At 34.1% G+C, this 24761-nt stretch overlaps 1 protein-coding gene across 1 annotated transcript in view; it reads right to left on the minus strand.

Annotated features, from left to right (window-relative positions):
• LOC134532389 (neuroligin-4, X-linked-like) overlaps positions 1-24761 on the minus strand; it is a 222089-nt gene that overhangs the window by 74153 nt on the left and 123175 nt on the right. The window contains exon 2 of the mRNA XM_063368824.1: positions 16566-16721. Within this exon, the coding sequence (XP_063224894.1) occupies positions 16566-16721 (156 nt within the window). The remainder of the gene's footprint in view (positions 1-16565; positions 16722-24761) is intronic.

Genomic DNA, 24761 nt, shown 5'->3' on the forward strand with positions numbered 1-24761 from the left:
CTATTCTTATAACCATCCACAGTTCCACTTTATTACACCTGAACTGTAAATATATACACTTTTCCTAATAAAATAAAGAAATCCAGAACTCGTTCATTATTCTCATTTATAATGATTTACATGAAAAATTTATTTGGTGGATGATACACCTAATCAGCAGCCAACGTTTTGGTAGCCCTGATTCAGTAGTATGTGAAATAAGAAAACTTAGCACAATTTCAAGAGGCATGCTTGAATCTCTGCTTTTAGGCGCCTATTTTAAACACGTTTGAAAAAGAAAACACCTGAATTATTCATCGGGGTTTGCAGCTGCAAACTCTACATCGTGACGCGAGTTTGTAACCCTTCTACGTCCAGAACTGTGCTTGAGTATTCGTTTGTGTATTTACGAGAAAAATCTATCTTGATAGTTTAGTATAAATGTTTACTTCATAATATTTTGTTGTGCGTGATTAAAATTAAGTCCGAGCTTTATGCAGGTGCAATTCTTAAAGCATCCAGTAAAATGCTGGAATATGATGCAAAATTATTACTAACTTGGGAATCTAGGTATTAAAATATTAGAGTATTTTCAATTCTAATCACAAAGTAATTTTAATAGTCAGCTAGTAGCTGTGGATTGGTCAATAGCAACGCGTATATTAGTTTTTAAAGAATAAATGATGGGCCTACATTTAATATACAAACTTGCAAAATTCATCTATTCATTTGGAAGCAGGCTAGAATTTAAACTATCAGATATTTCAAAAGTTTTTGTATCGTATGACTAACTATTTTCATGCCATAATAGACGAGAAATCAATAACCAAATGACATAATTAATGTACTCTATAATTTTAAATCCAGGAAAACGATAATGCGTGGCAGGCAATAAACATTTTCAATTAAAACGACGATCACGTTGCGGGAGCATGTTTACCAGCTTCTCAACTACAATCTACGTTTTGAAAAAATAAAAAGAACTAGTTGAAATGTACTACTTATTACTGACTCCTTTACTAGTGACTAACTTTCTACGAGCTTGTTTACTTCACGATAGGTTTATTTTTCTTCCTTCTAGCTGGCTATTTCTTTATTTTGATGAGTTCTTGGATATTCAGTGAAATTTTGAAGAGCAAAATTGTTGAACGTTCCTGTTTTTATACATTATACATAAAATTATTAGTGTTATCTCGTATGTTACAAATATTACTTTCATTTGCTAGGAGTTTTTTTTTTAGTTTATACCATACTTCATTTTTTGTAAATTGATTTTATATCCTTGGTCATTTTTTCTTCATTTATGTTGGATTGGTAATTGTAGTTTGTTATATTTATAAAATTTGTAAAAAAAAGTTTGCCATTTAGTGGTAACATTTATTTCCCCACATAAAATAAGTACTTAAATAAAAACATTAACAACGTTAAACTGAAATTTAAAAAAATAATAAAAAAATATTGGTTGTCTGTAAAGTCGGTTTATGGACGATAGTTTAACGTGACAACGTCATAACAAAACATTGATGAAATGATTGATCCCATACATAAAAATTAGTAGTTTCAAATGATATATACATATTTATAAACTTCTTTCAGGGTAGGGGAATAATATTATTTCATTTTTATAACACGATTTGATAACAAATACGCATCCCAAATACACCAAACTTATTTATAATGTGTTACAATATTTTTTAAAACATTGTGCAAAAGATCCCGGGTGTAATTTGAATTATTATGTGTAACTGTAAAACACCATTGTTGGTTCAAAACGTATTTGAAAATTCAACATTACTTTTAAATAACCGTACCGATTGTGCTGAAAAAAGGTGGACGATCGTTAAATTACATAATATTAATAATTCAAACGACGAAAATATGATTGAAATGTCAAATCGATGGTTGTTTCAATCGAGTGGAAGAGAGATGCCACGCATGCGTACAATGAGCAAACAGGACACATCCGTAGTGGGACATCCGTAGTGGGACACTTTTTCGTGCGTGCAGCCGGTGTTCATCGATTTATTAGACGTTGTCACGTCAAAAACGAAAAATATTAGTCGGTTGTTGTTACATGAGCAGACTTTTTAAATGATATAAAACTTTTATATAATAATTTTTATAATTATAATTGCCTTTCTTATTCCTGCATAAAATCACTATTGTTTAAAATTCCAATGCAATTCTTATTAAAACATGCTCTATGGCACGCTTGATTTCTGTAAACATTGCCACATAACGCCAAATCAACAAGATAAATTAACCTAGACTGTCTATTGATGTATGTCTGAGTATTATAAATAGTTTTTTACGTTTTTCATGCAGCTTAAAGAACTCTAAGCAATTCCAAGTACCTACTTAAAGAGAATCTTTGTGTGTTTGTTTTTAAGTTTGTTAATTTTTATTCAGCATAGTTTTCAGCCAATAAACAATTAGCATTTCTGAATTTAATTACTTTTTAAAGGCTTTGTTGATATTGGATGTCTTTTGTTGGTTTTAGTATGACGTACCTACTGATATGACATGAATGTTAAGATATAAAAAAATGGAAACTATATATAGATGAGCTCAGTCTTCCTAGTTTAAAGGATGCTGAATACTTAAAATGTGTCTTTCAATTTGCTCAGAAATTATAGCTTGCCAAAACTTAAATCCAAAATAGGAGTGATTGTGAACGAAAACTATCGCATTACGTCTTTAAAGTCATTGGGCCTTATACTAAGCACTAACTAATGAAAACTTTGCAGACTATAATATGGTGCTTGTAATTAACTTGAATATATGCTTGCATCATTAACGACCTTTGTTACTATCCCAGTGGTCTGTAAATAAGTGTTTTTTGTGTTCACCAATGAATCAGCTTAGCCGGCGCATGTAATTGGAATAATTGTAAAAGACAATGTGGTAAATATTTATATGTATGTGAAATCATATTAATTTCCATGAACGCCTGTGCCCAATATATATCGAGGGGAGTTATCAAGTTAATAGTAGAGAAATTCCTAGCACAAAGTTTGCATTATTTATATATAAATATTTATTCAAAATATTGTTAATTCTGCTGTAATAGCTATGAGAAAATTATACGTACTGTTTAAAATATTTGAAATAACATGGTGTCTTTATCACACTAATCTTGTGTATAGCTTTATACGTTGATTGAATTAAATTAAATTAATATGAATTTTCCTTCATATTTCACAAAACAAATTACTTCGTAGCTATTGGAAATATCATTATTTTTTGTTTGTTTAAAACCTGTTGATTTAATGCAATATATAACAACACGACTACATTCTGTACTATAATAAGAGTTTTGTCATTCACTCATTAGATTTTTTTCTGAGATAATATTGTAATTGCACTATTTATGTAATAAATTTCACTCACAGTGTAATTTTGTTGGCGATATTATCATACCGCACTGTAATTTCCCGCCACAGGGTACGTAGGATTAAAAAATGACCTAATTTTAAACCTTTATCGGGCGATCAAACGAGTCTCACTCGCCATTCTTGATCGACATTCGTCGGGATGGTGACTTCACACCCCTACGTGTACTAGTATTTATTAATTTTGTTTCCCACAGGCGTGAACCAAGTCGGTCTCCCATGCTTAGGTGGTTATTTCTTCTGCTTTGTCCACTTTAGTAACATTTAAGGCCTTTTCATGTAAACTTACTTTTATACCTCAATTGCAATTTGTGTTTTGTATAAAATTTTCTCGAAATAATTTCATTGGATATTATCTGAAAGCGTTAAAGATATGAATACTCGCGTGATATTTTACAGCCTGAAAATAACATTTAGAATATGTTTTTTTTATGCAAATTTTGTATTAACGACAAAATAAAAGAAGACACAGAAATAAACCTACAGGCAAAGACGTAAACTGATGGTAATGACAAAACAATTAAAAAACCAGTTTGGTGAGTGAGACACAGCATTATTCTCAGGGCTGGATTTAGAGGTCTGGAGGCCTCGGGGCAACAGAGGAGCGGAGGCCCCCTGGCCCCAAATTATTTTCCAAATAAAATGAACAATTTTTTTTTATGTCAAGATTTCCAATAAATTGTTTATTGTGAAATCAAGTAGATTCTCTTAGTATTTAAAAACATACATAAATATAATCTGAGACAAGAATTATATGAAATAAAATTGTAGTGTTAATGAATATTTCTGTTAATATTTAACAATAATATAATCACGTATGTACAAAGTACTGTAGGTAAAGGTAAAACAGCGAAAAAAGAATATCAAAGGAAAATATGTTTACTAGTGTTTACTTGCCGGAAATTAAAAGATTTTTTTTTCCGAAGTCTCTATTGTGGTTTGTGGGGTCCTCCGTTTGTGGAGGCCCCGGGGCTTTCGCCCCGATTGCCCTCCCCTAAATCCGGCCCTGATTATTCTCAAGGAATCCGCCTACCCGGGCACACACAAAAGGTTTTCAGAGTTTCAGGAGGAACCGTGCGATTTGAAAACTGCTCGAGCTAGCTGAGTGATATTTGATCATGCAAAACATTTAAGGATGATCTGAGTAGTTTTGTTTCCGTGTTTCGTTTTTAACTGTATTTTTATGAGACTGAAAATATATCTTAAACGTGTACGTTAATTTTTTTTTGACGTGATAACGTCTTATAAATCGATGAACGCCGGCTGCACGCACGAAAAACTGTCACGTTCCGCCTGAGCCGAGCGTGCAAGAAAATCTTCTACAATATCAAAGAGGTTAAGGCGGCCTTTTTAACTAATTATTGTTCGTAATTATATTTAAACAAATTATTTAAATTAAATTTGAAAAAACTGTAAATAATATTTGAAAATAAAAAAGTATGCAATTATTCATCAATGTTTTCTTATGACGTTATCACGTAAAATTATCGTCCGTAAACCCACTTTACAGACAACCTCCTTTTTTTTAAAAAATGAAACACCCGATAAAGATACTTCAAAATTAGCTTTTCATTACACCTTTATCTTCGTTTCTCCGCCATATAATGTTACGGTTGCGGCTCAAATTTCGCAGTTGGTCTACGCACTGCGCGCCAGTCCAGAGGCGACGCCGCGCTATAAGCACCAGCGAGCGTCGCACTCATTATCCCGCCTCGCTGACACAGGTACACCCCTGGCTGGGTGGTTCCCTTGGCCTCCGTCGACCACGCTGCCGTGACGGCGACAGGAGCCCAGCAGATCACGGTGGAAGTGTTCGGATCCCGCCCGGCAGACGTTCGGAGCGCCGCGCCGCCTGCTCGCATCCTGCCCTTCCCTTGTTCGCCGTCGGTCGATGTCGGGCGCGAAGGGCTTTGCGTGGGTGTGTCGGACAGAAACCGCGGTCCACCCCCTCCCCCCTTCACCCTTATATATGTCGAGAGTTCAGGACGCGTGGTCGGGGGTTGGGAAGAGAGGAAAGGGGTGGAAAGACCCAGAGAACGAAGCAAGAGCGAAGTGTGAATTTATTAGTAGGGGGAGCGAGAGGGTTCTGGGAAAATCGTTTTGAATATTCAAGCTTCGCCCCCCCCCCCCCCCCTCAACCCGCACCAAAAAATAAATCTGCCACAAGCTGTTATATAGGCAATCGAAAAAAAATTAAAGGGAGGTGTGCTGTTTGAAAAAAAAGATTTTTCCATCCCTTGCTCCGTGTTGTGTGTCGAACAGGTCTCGCTTCGATAAAGGCTCCCTATCTGCTACCCCCTACCCCTCCTCCCCAATAAAAGTTAGTTAGGCCGCTGTCAGATGCACCGGACACTTCAAATTCCCCCACCCCCTCTTTTCCCGGCAGCCCCATCCACCCCCTGCCTAAAGGGCCGTAGAGGATTTCGTAGGTTCCAGCCTTTCATAACCAAGCTCTAGTGTGGACCTGACATTTGAAGTGAAAGTGATATCGTGTACGTAATAACCGACGTTTGGTCGCACAGAGATAAATGCCTGTTCCAAGGTTGCAGTAATGTTTCGATCATGCCTGCCTGCTGAAATAAAAACACAGCTGTTTATAATGAATGTATCACCGAAAAAAAAACAATTATTTTGTGGATTGATTAGGTAGTAAAGTAAACTTGGAGCACATAAACATATGCTTGCCTTTGATTATTTGACTAGGGTACTCTTGACTCGACCTTGAAAACCCTGAGACAGTTATAAATAGGGTGAAGATTCAATTGTTTACACAATAATGTTTAACCTGTCAAAAAAAGTATATGGCCATAAAGTTGAACAATGCGCACTCAAGAATAGACTTAATTTTATAGTTTATGCAAGTTAGGTCTAGCTTGAAGTAGAATTAACTCACAAATTAATAATTATTTGCTATAATTGTTAGTTAGGTATCGAAGTTGGAATCATTACCGAATGTTCATTTGGGTTTTAAAATGAATTTTAGATTAAATTCACTTCATTTTAATTGATAAGAATTTTCTTCAATTGTGATAAAAAAATTTACTGTCTTAATGCGACACATTATTCTAGATATTTCCATTTTGTAGTGCATTCTGCATGTCACTCTTTATGTTTGTTGCAATGAGCAGGCCTAACATTTGTATTATTAATAATCAACTTAACTGTCTGCAGTACTCATTGCTGTCGGATTAAAGTTAAATTGTTGTTTAAAATTTTATTATTAAAACCAGGCACTGAATTGTCTTCCAGTATTTTTTTTCTATTTTTTTTTTATAAATGTTAAGATATCAAAGTGGCTATCTATCAATCAAGTGTCTGCTAAAAACCAATTATGTATATGAGCACAAAAATTTAAGTTTTTATTTCAAGCTTTAAAATTCGTCACATTTAAATCTCTATTTTTAAAATGAAACGTTTTTGTAATCCTACCCATTTGGATACAACATTTGCTGAAGTAAAAATGCATTAACACATTTTAAACATATTAACCTATTTAGTCGATTAAATATGTACAATTTATGTATCTGAAAAAAAAATTATTGGCCCACCAACCTTACTACTAAACTCTATGATGATATATTTGGTTCACTTCTTAGTCCTGTTATATGGAGGACTTCGAATTCACTAAAAAAAAAAAGAGCACATGCAATTCAGTACACACAATAGAAGTAAAATTTTTTTGGCAATTAAAATCTCGACTCGTAAGTGCAATTTTATATCTTTTTGGAAACAGAAACATTACAAAACCATGTTTCATGAAATTTTTGCATTAAAATTCGGCTTGGAAATTGTAGTTGAAGTTTTACTATAATCGTGCCCAAAGAAGATTCACCTTAATAATAATTCGTGGCACATAATTACCCTGTCAAACTAAAGCATGGAATTAATTAAAATAGAAAAATAATATTTTTTGCAGAGCTTAAACAATACTCATACAACACTGTTTAACAATACTGATTAAAAAATAATTAAAATAAAATGTACTTGAAAGAACACCATTTTCTTGCGAATATGCCCCTTTCCACAGTGCACAACAATAAGCTGAAACACCCTTGTGTTGCCTTCTGCCCAAAAAATCCCCTACTAGTGGCCAGCAAGTCGGGTGGTGTCAGGCGCTGGCGGGTGCCTACCGCCGTGACCCGCCTATCCCTGCAGCATGGCGGGGTTCAACCTGAGCTGCACACCGCCACATGGAGCCCGCCCAAGGCATCGCAGCCCGAAAAGTTCTCTGCACCATCCGCAATCTATTCTCTGTCCTTTTCGCGTCAGAATAGTTTCTCAACAATGTTTTATGAAAACATTACATTCAAATTTGACTTAAAAATGTTACTCCCAATGCACCCAAAAAAGTATCACTTCATAAACACTGTAGCAAAATCTTTAATAAAAGTCTGTATGAATAACAGGGCATATATAATAAAATAGAATAGATAAAAAATTGATAAGGTGTTAAACAATTTAATATGATTTCAAACAAATGTTACCACTAAACATATTTCTGTATATTACTACACATAATTTTCTTTTAGATAACTCAGGAACACCTACAAACATGATTAAAGGTACAGCCGATCTAGACAAACAAACTCCAAAAGTATGGGGGTGCTAAGGCTCACACACCACATGCATATCCGCTTCTACAGCCCAAGCACCGAAATGGCGTGCAGTCTTCGCCTCATTAATGCACCTTTATGGGACTTAAAGCATTAACCGTGTAATTCATGGTAGTATTTTTTAAATACATTGCCATCATATTTTACAAAAACCATGCACCATATTATTTTTGTACTAAAAAAGGCCGGTGAAAACATTTCTTCCTTCCTGTCGTAAACCAAACCATTAGTAATCGGACACTTTAAATTCTTCTTGGACGGTTTGTAAACAGTATGTTAACATTTGGCTTATAACGATTGGAATAAGGTAAAAAAAAATTTGCTTTGAATCACGGTACAGTTACTCCCCATTCTTTCAATATTTGGAACTGTTCCAGAAGGTAATTTAGTCAAACAACGAGAAAGCAAATTGAATTCCCAAGACATCTGTGTTGTGCAAGTACTGACGTCAATGGTAGGCTTTGTCTTTAGCTTTTCCCAGCAGAGTCCTATTTACTGTAGAACAGTGCATGACGATGCCAGGCATGTTTCGGCACTCCTTCCTTGTTTATTCTTTCCTGTTCCTCTCAAAATTCCCCCCCCCCTTGAAAAACCACCCCACCCACTCACGCCATTGGGCGTGCGATCCCCCAATCAGGACGCGGCGCGAAGCTGCTAGGATTCCAGCGCCCTGCCGTCCGCAGCGGTCGCTAACCCAATTACCCTCGGGAGCTCGCGAAGGGGTGGGGGATTTTTTTTTTCAAGTGCTGCAGGGGAAGGGGGGAAAGATGCGAAGTCGTGACTCGCATGCAGACGGTCGCCAACCCCTTACTTTAATCAGCATTCTCCTCCTACTACCCCTCCTTTTCTTACTTTTCCAAATCTCCTTCTCCAGACATTTTTTCGCCTCCAGAAAACATTTTGCAGGCGCAGTGTGGGTGTATGTATATATATATAATATATATTTCCCCTCTTCCGCTGCCGCAACAGGGCGAATTACACTGCAGAAAAGAAAGAAAAGCAGAGCATTTATTTACATCAAGTCTCGCCGAAAAATTTTCTAGTCCCTGTCTCTCGAAAATCCTCTGAGACTAAACTTAAGCTCCTTTTTCTTGTACAGCTGAGATGCCGGAGACCTCCATGGACTAATTTTGTGAAATGTGAAAATTCAAATCCTTGAAAGTAGGTGTACGTGTTTACTGATCTCGGAAGTACATGCGGGACTTCTTGTGCCAATAGTAAACTCGCCACTGAAGAAGTTCCAATTCACAGTGAACTCATTCGGGACTACCTCAAAGCAGTGACGTAGCCAGGTGGCTGGTTGGTAGGTTCCGTAACCCTTTTTTCCGATTAATTAAAAGAAAAACTAAGGCATAACATGATAATTACCATAACTTACCTACTTACGGTTACAGAGAGATTATTTTGGAAATATTATTGTAATCCTTATTGGCTACAATATTGTATTTCGTACCCAGTATAGCCTGACATGCCTGACAAGCAGCAGGAATTTTGTGTCCAAGCAGTCTATATTTAATGCAGCTTTGCTTATGTAAACTGTATATCCCGTTCATATAAACTTGACATTATGTTACATGTATTTAATACCATTTATATATGACTTGTTTTAATGAATTACCAAAAAAATGAGTTTAGGGCAGAGTATTGCAAATAATTAATTAAAAATCAAAATATTAAATCATATTTCTTTTCTCAAGCCAAATATTGAAGGTACATTAGTATAGTTGTCCTAAGAATTTAAGTGCAACAGTCAAATTTATTTTAAAATAACTATAAAGAAAACTTAATTATAACATATTAATATAACAGAAATACTTTTATCCCCTCTTTCACAAAATCCTGACTAAGGCTCTGTGTAGTTTGTAGCCAAATAGCATTTGACATTGGTCTGAGTGTACAAAGGACTATGAAGTCTATGCTGCAGATCATTGAACCTACTGAATGGTCCAGTTCCTTAACATGTTTATTTCTTGTGGCATGATTATTATACGAATTCTTTTAAGCAGCTAATGTGTGTAAAATCATTGTTGCAGGAATAATGTGTTTTTTCACAGGTTGAGTTTCTTTCAGACGCACGTCTACCAACGGTGTACAAACCACGACCATTCCTTGGCGGAAGTGTGGCTTGTGCCAATTTTTTTTTTTAATTGGACCACTCTCAAGACCGCAAAAAATTATAGCCATGAAAGTGGTTTATTACTTGAAACTGGTGGCCATCTGCGAGAGCAGACATTGCCTCATTCAGCCTCGCCGTTCGAAACGTGTTGGCTTCCGTACAGAAATGCTGTGATTCCTGTGTCGATAATAGAGAATCTCAACCAGTCATGAAACACAGACCATATGCTACAGTGTTTTCAACACAGCAAGTCCACACATCGTTCACGATAAATAAATGCTCCTAAAATTTTATATACTCTTTTGCAAGTGCTCGCATTCCATTTATGTTATGTTTAGATGTTTTGATGAATATTTTGAGTATAGTGTAGATTTATTCTTAATTTTTAAAATTGCAAAATAAATATTTTTTATTAAAACATAGTTAATAAAATAACTCAAATGTTAATATATCCTGCAAAACACTCTCATGAACGACTGCGTAAGATAAAATCGTCTTGTGTTACTCTGAGCCTGTGGCCAGTTCAAAGGCAAACAAGTTGTTATAATACAGTCCAGTTGGTTCTCATTTAATCAATTAGGACTTAAGTCTGCAAACTTTCCCCCCAGCTTGGCAACCGGCACAGGCCGTGTCAACTGATGGCTTCTGAATATTAAAAAATTAATATTTTATACAAGCGATTGAATTTCTGTATGAGAGATTCTAGTTTGAATATGTATGTTCTGTTCCGGGTCAACCCTACTAATATTAAAAATGTAAAAGTGTGTTTGTTGGTTTGTTCTCTTTTAACGCAGCATCAGATCAACAATTCTACTATGATTTTTTACATAGAAGATCTATCATGGACATGAGAGTGAAATGTTACTTTTTTTTTTTCAAAAAAAAATTATAATACTTTAAATAAAAATATTAAATGTGAAATCTTTATAACGAGACTGTAAATAAATGTACTATGTAATGTATTACGTTTTTACATTGTTTCTACTGTATAATTTATATCAACCTAACGCTTGATATACAATACTTCATAGAGTAGCATGCTAATTTAATGCTCTGTAGTTTTGTTCTGTAATTTTTTTAATAGAGCAACAGTCATAGGCACAGTGTATTGATGACCATTTGACAAAAAAGCAATTATTATTTTTGAACAACGGGATCAAAACCGCTGTTAAAAGCAAGTTATTTTATATTTACGTTCCACACTTTTAATCTCACCGACGTTTTGAGTGGCATAAATTTTACAAAATGAAAAAAATATATATCGCACATTTTTTGCATAATTAGTTGGGCAAATTTCATTTTTTAAATTTTCATGCAGTATGGATAAGGAGAATGATATGTTTTAATTTTTTTCGAAAAAAAATAAATAAAATATTTTACCTATCCTTTTAAAATCATTAAATTTTTTACGATTTTAAAAAGTTATAAAACTTAAATAGAATCATCGTAAATAATTTTAAACAATACCACACAGCATTTCATTCAAACAACAAAATCATTCCTTTATTCCATTTGGTTGTTCTTAGCCATACCGCACAAAAATGGTAAAAATAAACTTTTAAAGCTAATTATGCAAAAAAAATGTGCACTAATTTTTTCCCCCATTTTGTTGAAGTTGGTCCACTCTAAAAGTTTACAAGTTTAACAGTGTTAAAGGTAAAAATAAAAATATAATGATCTGGAATGGAGCAGACACCCTTTAAGTCTCGGATAAGTCTAGTTAAATGTAGATGGTAGACTGTCGTGGCCACTGCCTAATAAACTATTTTGGCTTTCAAGGTGTGCTGCGTCGAAGCAGGGCCACATACAGGGTACGAGGTGCACCGTAAGGAAAAAAACTAAGAGGGGTGGGATCTTTAGATTTTGAACACGTTAGTGAAAAAAATAACGTAAAATAACATATAAAAATTTCGGAAATTACAAAAAAAATTTCCAACGTAAAATATCATGCTAATAATTGTAGTATTATATTTGCATTAGAAAACGATTTTGATAAAATTATTTTCAAAAATTTTCATGGTTAGGATTTGGCTAGAAACTATGAAATTAAAAATCCAATTTTACTTTCTCTCTCTCTCTCTCAAATAATTTTGAGAGCTGATGTTTGTTGCTGCAACGCAGAGCGAAACATCGGTTCTGTCTATCATTTAGGTGTGGCTGAACATCAAAATCGAGGATTTTTTTTTTGTTTTTACGAATTTTTGTTAGTCTGGATTTAGTAGTTTTTTTTACATGATATACATGAAAGTAAATAAAAAGGGTTACCTCCATAGCGTAGTTTTAATAATGCCAGCATTTTGTAATAATATAGTCCTTGTTCGATCCTAGGTAGGACGTGAAAACTGTTATTATTTATTTCGAAATTTTGCACAGTGCCATACTCAAGCAATTAAAAAATTATCGAAACGAGATACACAAAAATATTTCTAAATAAAATACCATTGAAAGCGTTGATGTTCTAACACGGGAAAATTGTATTGCTTGTTAGTTTTCAATGCACTACGTGAATATCTGCTGCGTTGCATTTGGTACTGATACGGTTCGGTAAACCCAACTTTATTTTCTCTCCACTGTGCCAATTGTAACCAAGCGGTTGTGTTTAAACGGATAATAGACACGGACCTGCGAAATTTGTGTTATATTTTAGAATCAGACTATACTCCACAAAAGTATGCATGTGTTCATTGGCTGATAACTATTATCAAACTTCTCTAGGACACACATGGTACTATCACCGATTTTTAAAGTTTTATAATTTTTGTTTGGTAGTCAAGGATGTGTTTAATAACCTTAAATTATACCGTCACAAAATAACCAGACTGAATTTGGCAATGTTTTTAGTGCCCAAACATAATGTTATTAGCATTTCCGTAAAAAGATAATTATTTCTACCATAAGAGTGAATATATATATATATATATATATATGTGTATGTATGTGTGTGTGTGTGTGTGTGTGTGTGTGTGTGTGTCTTACTGTTTCGAAAAATATCTCGACTGAAACCATTTTCGTGAAAAGGTATTATCTTTAAACATAAAATTGCAATGTACTCTTTTATTATACCCATCATAAAAAAAAGGAGAAAACATTATTAGTTGTTCCTTCTATGCATCCGAGGTTCCGAAATCAGAAACCAATTATATCTGTTTATCTTTAATTATCATATTTGATGCATATGTGTACTAAAAAAATATCTTGACAATTTTTTTTTCAATGCTGTAGAAATAAAACACACACTCACACACACACACACACACACTCTCTCTCTCTCTCTCATTAGTAGGAATAGAAAAAAACCGTTGCCACTGTGCATTAATTTGTCCGTGTTTTCTTGTTATTCTGACAGCGCGTACATCATTCGTAATTACCATTCCGTGGTTTTACTGGGCATGCTTTCAATTACTTTTGTGCTGGCAGGTAATTTTGGCTGCTTCATTTATTTCTTTGTTTATTAACGCCATTCTGCAAAGCCCCCTTTAACCCTCCCTACCTTTTTTTCTTCTGTTTCGCGCAATTGTGGACGAGCAGCAGTGATGGAATCGATTTTTAGACTTTTATCAAATGTGCTTTCAACCACGTACAATTCACGTGTAGTCTGAAATCAAACAACAAACATGTTACGATTAAATGAAGCAGAGCGAATTTCCATGGGAAACTCATTTCAAGATAAATATTTGCACATTTGTTGGCCTGACTGAATTGCGACGTTACAAAACCAAACACAGTAAACAAAATACAAAATAAAAGAAAAATGTTTACTACACGTACTTCTATAAGCAGTAGGTAATGTTTACACATCTACTTGCAAATTAAAATACCTCTAAAAAAAGCTTCAATAGATAGGCCTATATCTTATTTGTTTGAAATCCATTTGATATTAACCGAAATATAATTATTTTAGTTCGAGTAAAACAATTTTTAATTTACGTCAGTATGTTTAATATCGTTATGTTTATCATTATTATTTTTTAATAACTGTTATCCTATTTGTAAATATCTGATTTGACTACTATAAAAGTTTTTTTTAGGGAAGAAAGGTGATCAATTGTTTGTATGTTTTTATATATTTTATGTTATCATTTATTTTGAAAACTAATTTCCCGCGAAGAAAACAGTTTACTTTTTTTAAAAAACTTAGTTTTTGGTCATATTAAAATCGTTTGGTAGCGAGGGCAAGAACTGTATCTGGAATGCTAAATATCCCAGGTTCGAATCCCGGCTGGTTCTTGTACTTTTTTTTGACGTGATAACGTCTTATAAATCGATGAACGCCGGTTGCACGCACGAAAAAGCATGACTCATTGTCAAGTTCCGCCTCAGCCGAGCGTGCAAGAACCGGCCAACCACCGTTTGAGAAAATCTTCTATAATATCAAACAGGTTAAGGCGGGCTTAAAAAGCAGCAATTTAAAAAAATTGGATTTATTTGTCCAATTTCGTTATTTCAAATAAACAATTTATTGACATTGATTTCATTTCAGTATTTTATCTATAACTAATTGTTCGTGACTATATTCAAACAAATTATTTAAATTAAATTTACAAAAAACTGTAAATAATATTTGAAAATTAAAAAGTATGCAAATTTCATAAATGTTTTCTTATGACGTTATCATGTAAAATTATCGTCCCTAAACCGACTTTACTGACAACCTTCTTTTTTTAAGGGATGGAAGACTTCCGGGTTGTGTTTACCGTCGCCTCAGAACTGCGCAGGACAGTGGCAGAACACCGCATGACCACACTGCCACGATAACCTCAGTCCGCCATTGTTTACGCTTCGCCTCGCCGCTACCTGGGGTCTAGGTGTTAGTCACGAGCGCGACATCACCACTGCCACCAAGGAAGAATTTAAATTTAAATTAATTAATTAAGAAATAAGAGTTGGACAAGATATGGAATGAGGAGTTTGGAACGGAGTGGATGGAGTTTCAATATAAGACTGAGAACATAGGACTTCAGCTGTGTTTTATATATATATATATTTGTAAACAAAACGGAAATATTCATGTTAAATTACTATTAATTTGTACATTTATATGATAACAACTATACCACTACAAATGAGTGTTCGCAGTTGTTACTAGTATCGAAATTTTATGCTTTGTGTTGTCCCAGTGCCTCCAATAGTTAGTTATTCGTAAACCGTTCCCTGAATAGCTTTCCAGTATTAACTGCGCACATTAATAAGCACAGTAAAAAAAAGTCAAAGTATTGAATACTCTTATATAAACTACATGGTTTTAAAAGCTATGCTTTAATGAAAAGGCAAATAAAATGTAAAATTATGCCCCTATTTTCGTAAGAAATACTCAGTATCATTGCAAAAAAAATATATTTCATATATGCAGAAACAACCACTGCCATGTATTGTACAAAGATACGAAATCACTTTTTTAATATTACAACCATTTCTTGACAGCTGGTTTCCAAATAAATCTTTGTTAAAGTACAGAAATAATTTTTTTCTTTGTGTTGTACAGGCACGCAAAAAGAATGATATAGAGTCTTATGTGCAGAACAGTACCCGATAATGGTAGGACGATATACAATGTTTTGATAAGGATGTTGGTAATGGTGGTGGTGGTGGTGGTGGTGGTGGTGGTGGTTATAATAGTGATGGTGATGAGAGTGATGATTTTGAAGTTGAAAGTTATGGTAACATGGTTTGTGTTAGAGAAGTTAAAGATGACGATGGTAATGAATGTGAAGATGATTTGTAGTGGTGATGTTGAATGTGATAGTATTGGTGGTGATGTTAATGGTGACTGTGACGGTGAAGGAGATGGTGTTATTATTGGTGATAGAGTAGGTAGGGATAATTGTGACGTTTCATTTGAGTATGATGTTGATGGTGATATTGATGATTTAATAAAATATTTTATGGCGTGAAACATCGTTAAACTTAAATATTCTGATGTCTGTACAACATGGGCTTTATAAAAGTGGTGCATGTCAAAGACTATTTCTAGAATACACGTGGTCGAGTTGTATGATAGAACGTAACACTAAGTCTAACAAAGCTGACCCGATTCTAGAAAGTTGTCTTTTTTTTTCACTTTCCCTCTCAGACATTCCGACTCACAATGAAAACTAACTGTTATTTTTGTTTTGTTTTCAAAGCTATCGGCACATATGTCATTTATCCCATCTAATATAGATAAATACTCTTGTAAAACAATGGATGTAGCTAAATACTCATGTAGTAGAGTTGATATAACAAAATACAACTATTTCTTGGCAACTGGTTTCCACGGGGCCGTTAACACAACGCCGAAATACCATAACGCCGAATGTCAAAACTGACCAGAACGCCGAAATAACAACTGAATGAATTTGTGTGTTTCTTAAATGTACCAGTTTTCTAGCTGTCGGCGTTGTGGTCAATTTGGCATTTCGACGTTGTGGTATTTCGGCGTTGTGGTACGTCCCCGTTTCCACGGACGAGAAGGCGGTGCACACTCACCCAGGATGCCCAGGCGGTAGTTGATGGTGACTACGACGAGGTGGGCGTAGCTGGCCAGCACGGAGCCGTCGTAGGGGTTGCCCGAGTTCCACTCGTAGGACTCGCCGTGGATGAACACGATGACGGGGTATCGCTGCGGGTTGTCGGCCGCTCCAGCTGCGAGGGGAAACAAACCACAGGCACGGAACTATTTATCTAGGACACTCACGCACTTCTCCAAGACAGCTTACTTTAGGTCGAGGTATGACCCGTTGGGGCGTAACAGGAAAGTGCAACGCTCGGTAGTAGCGATCTCGATGGTTGGGAAGGGAAGAGGAGGAGGGGAAATAACAGTAGTTTATATTTTTTCCTCCTGCGACAGCTACGCGGTGCTGGTACTCCATTTTGGATTATAACGTCACTGCCAAAAAAAATTCTAAAAAAAAATATGAAAAATAAATAAAAATGTAAAATTCTTCAAAATAACTCAAAATTGGCCTATTAATAGAGAAAAATTCCGGTTTCGTGATAAAAGTTCGAAATTACTCTATCAAAAAATCCGGAGGGGCAAAAAACACAAAAATGGCTTTAAATTTCTAAAAAATTAATAACTGAATTTAAAGTCAGTGGGGTGGCGTTTAGTCCCTAAAGATGTATGAAATATGGCCCCTTGCATTAAATTAAAAACTGCAATTACATTTTTACTAAAGAATGAAAAAAATAAATATAAATAAAAAATATAACTGAATACTTAAATTAGAAGGATTCATGTCATCGATTTTAGAGTCCTCGATCAATTCTTACTCAGATCAAACTAAAACAAGAAAAACCATAGCCTATTCAACCTCTATAATATTCATACTGCAACTTAACCCACTACTACTACAAAGTTATATAAGTATTATTTCCGCCGGTGTGAAGACACTGCAGCCATTTTGGATACGCCATATTTGACTTTCTTATCGTCTGTTAAAGTGCATAACTAACATATTGGTTTATTAGTTACCCGTTAGAGCACACTAACATCACTTACCAGATCCTTCTTTTTCTCTGCCATCTTGGCCAACATATTGAATATTCATAACTATCAACCTAAAAATTTGGAAAAATTTCAAAAAATAATTCAGTTATGTACCTATTATCATATCCATATATTTATTCACTGATTAAGAAATACTTTATACTTATTTGACTTTTTATATTTAAGTTCCCACAACAAATGCCACAGGACATTAAAGTGAAATAAAATAACTTTTACTTACAAACATTTAGTATCTAAATTTTAATATACTACATATTAATATGGAAAAGGTTAATAAAACAATATATGCATTACTTCTGTAGTGCGTCAAAACGACTAATTCTCAAATCTTGTCTTACCCATCGAAGTCCGCGTCCAATCAGATCCTTTATCTATGAAGATTCTTTCGTATCACCAAACTTTCTCAATATTTTGTTTTACACACTTTTCTGCTTTGCCAGAATTGTAAATGGCAGTATTCATCGTATTAAAATAAGGTTTATTCACTTGGTTCTCATGTGACTTATATTTACCCTACATATAGTAAACATAAGTTATATATTTGAAATCTCCGTGTGACGCGACTTCATCCAAAATCTGATATTTTATACGTTGCCGATGTCTCTAAGAAAAGTACATAAGTTTTTGAATCCACCTAAGTTATTTATGGTAAATTATATCAGTCTTTCAATATTCGACCAACTGATGATCCTGCTAGGTAGAATCAATTATAATTATCTTGTTATCAATGCAATTGGTTGCTGTGCATCTACTTTATTACTAGAGGTTGTGATCATGCGGTTCTTCAACTTAAACTGAGTTGTTGAAATGTCCGCAGGAAGTTCCACAGTTTAAACAACCGTCTTAACATTTACAGTTATTTGCATTTCTTCTTCAAATTGTCAATACGAGTAAACCATTGATTACACTTATAAATGTGGAACTTCATACGACACATTTACTCTTCTAATGTATTCGTTCGTCATTCATAAATGCGAACGACGCATTAAAGTAGCTATAAGGTTGTCTATTTGATATTTTTCAGGTTTCAATCCAGACACTTAAGTTCATGTTGCTGCTACTACCAAACGCTTGGTGTACTTTAAGCGCACTTATGTTTCTCTGTTGAGATGCTATCGTCACTTTATGCTGCCCAGCAAGACATTTGCGTGTCTTACAGTGTATTTTCTGGTTGTATTCCTAGCAAACACATTACAAAATTTCTCATAGATACATTTCTTCCAAGACTGATCCTTTCACCATTCCCTCATCTCATGTCGTCGAGCATTTCTGTTGTCCGAGAACTTCTTTCGACAATGACGACTTCGATGCTCGGAAAACATTGTCATGCCTCCGGTGCCATCATTGACGTTAGTGGTACTGCAGTCATCTAAGTCTACTCAGCTGACGTCGATGCACACATTAGAGTCTCTTCTGGGGTTGGAACCAACGCCTGTTAAAGTTTCTTCTATTGTTTTCGGTGATGACGGTGCAGTTACCATGGTGATCTTGGCGATAGTCGTCGGCGTCGCTGACATGGAATTCTCCGCTGACTATAGTACTGCCTTCAATCGAAAACTACATTGGAAATACCAAACACCACCTAAATCCTTGCATACATATTGAAGAGAGAGAGAAAAAAACATTCCATCTGAGAAACAGAGAAACTATTGACTTAGAGGTCTTGTCACCACTTATATGTTCGTAGTCACAGGTATGATATACGAGTACTTTAATTAATACGTGAGTGAAAACAAATACCATTTTTTTTTAAACATAATAATAATATTCTGTATGGATTTAATATTGAGAATTTAGGACACTATCATTAAGCCCCACAGTGATCATACTCAACACACTACGTGCATGATACAGTAAGTACCTAGAATCCCTGAAACATGAAATATTTAGTACTGGCTCATTATTTGACTACGCACCATCTGGCTTGGCGCTGACTTCGGTAGACCAGCTGGAGCTAAGAATAAGTCACTATGGCCCACTACAGAAGTAGATGCACATTTTTATATTCAGGTTTTGCATGTATGCATAGAGTAGATTATACTTAACATAATAAATAATATCTGGAAGAAAGTGTTATTTTATTTCTTGAAAACTCATGTTGAATTGTACATGGGAATTTAATTGTACAGGTAAAATATTTTTAAGTATTTTGCACTTAGACCAGTGAAAGAACTAAAGTTTTGAATCAGTAAATCATTAAATATATAAATATATTTATATCTGAATTATAATTGTTATACATATTTCGAAATTAAGGTTATAATAATGAATTTTCAATATGGTGGCCAAGGTAGCTGATTAACGTAATTATTGTGCTCTAACGGATAATTAATGAAATAATATGGTGGTAGTGAACTTGAGCAGACGATAAAAAAATCTAAGATGGCGTATCCAAGATAGCTGCTGGGGCGTCTGACTGGCGGAAATTATATAGATGCCTTTGTAGTAGTAATGTGGGTCAGTGGCTTGGTAAATATTTTGGAGGAAATATATATATATATATATTTCTTTTTAGTTTTACCTCTGTGGTAATCGAACTGAGGACTTAAAAATAATAAGTCCTCATTTTATTTAAATTATTCTCATTAAACTGTAATTTATTTTAAATATTTAAGTACGAAATGGAATCGGTATTTTAAATTTCATGCAAGGTGTCATATTTTAGAAATATTGAGGGACAAATGTTCATCCCAGAAGCTTAAATTTAATTTTAACAAAAATTGAATACAACCCGCGGTTAGGACTATTTTTACTCTCGTTTTTTTGAGAGAGAAAGAAGTAAATTTTTCCTGAAAACGGGAATTTTTCCTTTCAAATGAGGAAATTTTTTAGTCATTTTTCAGGAAATTTTGGTGGCCGACTGGGACCACGGCCTCACAACTTTGAACTTGCCACCGGATGAACCAGTATATACAACTAATAACGATTATAGTACAGAGTCGGACAGATGATTTTTATGGGCATACATATTTACGCAAATTACAGTGTTTAAAATTACTTTTAGGCACAACTTACATGTGCATGTAGAGCTCGAAGTTCTTATACGTTTTGGAACATTCTTGAAACTGTTAGAACTTTTAGTGAGTTTTAAGTATTAATAGAGACCGGAAAAATTCGTGGGTTCAATGACCTTTAGGATAGACTCCAATATCCTTTACACACTCGGGCAAATGCCAACTGTTCATTGGCTGCTCACTTGTGAGTCGTCACGACTGGGTGGCCTGTGATTCGACACATCTATGAGTGATGGTCTCTAATTAGCCCTCAGTCCTCCAGATTAACAGTGAACCACAAATGACAGAAGCAGCACTAAGGTATAATTATTTGAATTTTAGCATAATACGAAATGAACCCGCGAATTTTTCAGGTCTCTAAGTATTAACATTAAATATGTTCTTCAACATTTCCAAAGTAAGGTTCTAATATTTTCTCTGATATATGATGCACAAAATATTTCGTTTTTTTTTTCTATTAGTTTTATCGAGAATTCTACCTTCTGTCCGCAACAGCCCGTGATTGGATCATTTAAATTTGTTTTTTTTTAATTTTGTTTTCTGTCCTTCGGGGTCCGTCAAAACAAGCCATTAACTAATGAGAACGCAGTTTAAATGTAAAATGACATGTACTCACGTTGCTATTTAAATAAAAACGCGAATTTAGCAGGTGTCTCTACTCATTAATATTATTCGTGACTGCTGTGTGCTCGATTCTTACAAGCGTCTACGTATATTTTGCGTAGAAAAAAAAACCTGGTTACAGAGTTCATTATTTCGAGTATTCGTTTCCCTATTATTTTTTTAATTATTTTATTGATCAGCATATCATTTTAATCTCATGGAAAATAAATTAGGCAACATTTTTTTATAAGTCATCAGGTGCAATGAGGACATTCGGTTCATTCCAACGCAGCCAATCAATAAGAATGTTCGCCTACATCAAAGGAATCCATCGCGTCTCTATTCCTTTGACAGTTGCTTCCCACTCGTTTTGTATTCTCTCGTGGGAGGGATGTATAAGTAAATGACCTACTGCAATTATATTTTTTTTTCGTTCCCTCCGTTTCACTTGTTATTTGCAATAAACGTGTCGTCGCGTTGATGCGACCGAACAATTACTCAGCTCAATTAGGCTCTCTTCAGTTTCTCTCTGTCGTCTGTTCATGAAAGTGGACAGTCTACTCTGGAAACTTGCGAGCACTCATATCAATATTACAATGGCTGACAAAATTATACCTTTCTTGTTAGTTATTTCTTCCATACAGAAGAATGAGTATAAATTCGAGTGACGAACTTCACCTGCAAGTTAAAAAAAAACTTATAGTTTAAAAAAAACGCTTTTATCGTTTAAAGAACTAAAAATTCAAAAAATTAAAATTATATTATTTTTTTGTTTAAAAGACGAATAATGCACCAAAACTCTGTGTTACTGAACGCGTGGGGTGCTCTATTCCTTCATTTTCATAATGATTGTTTCCTAAAATTTTCATAATGATTATTTCCTAAAATTTCATATTGATTATTTCCTAAAATTAATACCTAATAGGAAATTTAAGACAAATGAGATCCAGCACCCCATTAATAACTTTAAGGGCATTATTGGTACTTAGTTTATATAGTAATTTTTGTAATGACTATGTCATACAAATTTCAAAATTACTACATCCTAAAATTATCGCAGTGATAGAAAATCTATTAAAAATATTTTTTTTATTACTGATAAAAAATTACTATAAATGATTTAAAGCACCCCATTATATTGTTATTAATTCATATTGTTATTAATTTCTCATATTCATTTTTGTGTTGACTACATACTAAAAATAGTGATAGAAAATTTAAGACAAATTATATCAAGCACCCCACGCTTTTAGTTATTCAGATTTCTGGTGCATTATTCGGCTGTAGATAAAACAATTTTTTTTTATTTAGTTCATTCAACGATAAAAGAGATTTTTTTAGTTTTTAAAACTATGAGTTTATTTTATACCTTTTAGTCTGAAAATAAAATGTCCCTTTGTTTGATACAGTTGTCATTACCCATTTTGTACTTCACTGATTACCACAGCTCATTATCATTACAGCACTACCACAAAACTGCCGACATAAATACATTAAAAAAATTAAGCTGACAAAAGGTTTAACTTGCCAGTTAAAAATTATTATGAAATAGAACAACCAATGTTTATTGATTTGAAAAACTGATTTAAAGGAAGACTAATCTAAATTTGTGAGTTATAGGTAAAATGAAAGCTCTTGACCGTCTTTTAAGTTTATATTTACAAATTGAACTTGGCAGGGATATTCTTTATATTACATACACATAAACTGAGCATGGGGTTTACATAAAATCAGCCTCCAAGACGGGTTACGAGAGCGTTAAAAATTTTAGGGCTTTAACACCTCTCCCTGCACATTTTCCACCATGACCCAACCTATTGGATTGGAAACACTCCAAATAAAAAAAAAAACATACATTTTTATAATTTTTGAAATTTAGGGTCATTAACCCCTACCTCTCCGAGATGGAGAAAGTCGAACCCCGTGCATAATTTCCATCATAACCCAAACCCAGAAACAGTATTAATCAAAAATAATGTCATTTTAATTTGTTTTTAATTTAAGGGTCCAACCACCCCACCCCTCTTTTTTTCTTTTTCACATTTTACGCCATGACCCCTCTTTAGGATCGGTAACACTCCAAATAGAAAAAAAATTGATTTTTAAAATTTTTAAATTTTTTGGGTTTATTACTTCTAACCCCCCCCCCCCCCCCTTTTTTTTTTTCACGGGCAACAGTCGACTCTGAGGCAAATTCTCACCATGTCCCGACCTTATGGATACACAAAAAGCATGGTTATTACCCATAGCTCAAATTAAGTTATTTTTGACCCTTTGCTCCCCCACTCCCCCTTATGTCTAAGGTCTCAAGTTATCAAAATATTGTATTTTCAGAAGTTCTTTATATTTATGCGAAATTTCAACACATTCGGACGTCCAAACGTGGGTAAAAATTGAATGGAAAGATTTTATTACAAAGTCCATTCATTCACACATACGTGCAGGTGCTATCTGTTCCCGTCCTCAGGCAGAGACGCACATGGTACAAAAACACAGGTGCGTCTCTGCCTGAGGACGGAAGAAGATAGCAGTTCCCGAAACGTCGCTTGTTTCTGTTTTGGAAAAATATTGTGTTTGTTTCGTCTTTTAGTTTTGTCGTGTTTTTTGTCTCGTTTCAACTGTTGTACTGAATTTTTTTGGGTTCAATATTTTTGCTGTCATCATTTGTGGTTTTTTTTCTTTCTCTTCTGTTTTGGAAAACTATTGTGTTTGTTTCGTCTTCTCGTTTCGTGATTTTTTTTTGTCTCGTTTCAACTGTTGTGCTGAATTTTTTTTGTTCAAAATTTTTGTGCTGTCATCATTTGTGTTTTTTTTCCCCTTATGTTAGTCCATTTTTCTTTGTTTTTCTTGGTTTGTTGACCATATTCCTGTTATGGAATATTATGTGGTGTTTATATCCTTTTGAAAACAGCAATTTTTTGCTTAATTTGTAATTTTGTTTTTGTCTTTTGGTTTTTTTTTTTAGTTTTCATCTACAGACATACATGTGCTTAGCAATGGCGTATGTCCAAAAGCTTACATCAAGTCATGCACTCCCATTGCACAATTCTTTCAAAGATCATACTAACCAGTGTTTATATTTTGCGAAATTCAACCTGTAATAATTGAAAATATGGAAAGGATAATTTGATTAATAATCATATCTCTCAATTAAATTATTAAGCATAGTAAATATTGTATCTACCAATAATAAACATACGAAAAATAAAACCTAAAATTTACCATTTACAAACGAAAACTACCAACCACTTTTCTACCATTTTGCTTTATTCAAACTCTGAGGTTGGTAAAAGGGGCAAGTGGGTTTTTAAGAGAAAAAAAAAAAGGAACACTTCCAATTCCATTGGAAAAAGAAATAAGATAAAAAACCTGCATTTAAAGTTACGTATTGCTTATTTTTTGCGTTTATAAAGATTAGTATTTTAATGGGACGATAATGGCGTAAGTTTTTATTTATTTTAAAAATATTTTCTCCGAAACTAATTAAGTTTTATGCAAATTAATGGTAAAAATAATAATCTAGAAATTATGTTACTAAATTGCATATTCCGAATTTAC

This window comes from Bacillus rossius, chromosome 5, assembly GCF_032445375.1.
Source record: "Bacillus rossius redtenbacheri isolate Brsri chromosome 5, Brsri_v3, whole genome shotgun sequence".
Classification (NCBI taxonomy): domain Eukaryota; kingdom Metazoa; phylum Arthropoda; class Insecta; order Phasmatodea; family Bacillidae; genus Bacillus; species Bacillus rossius.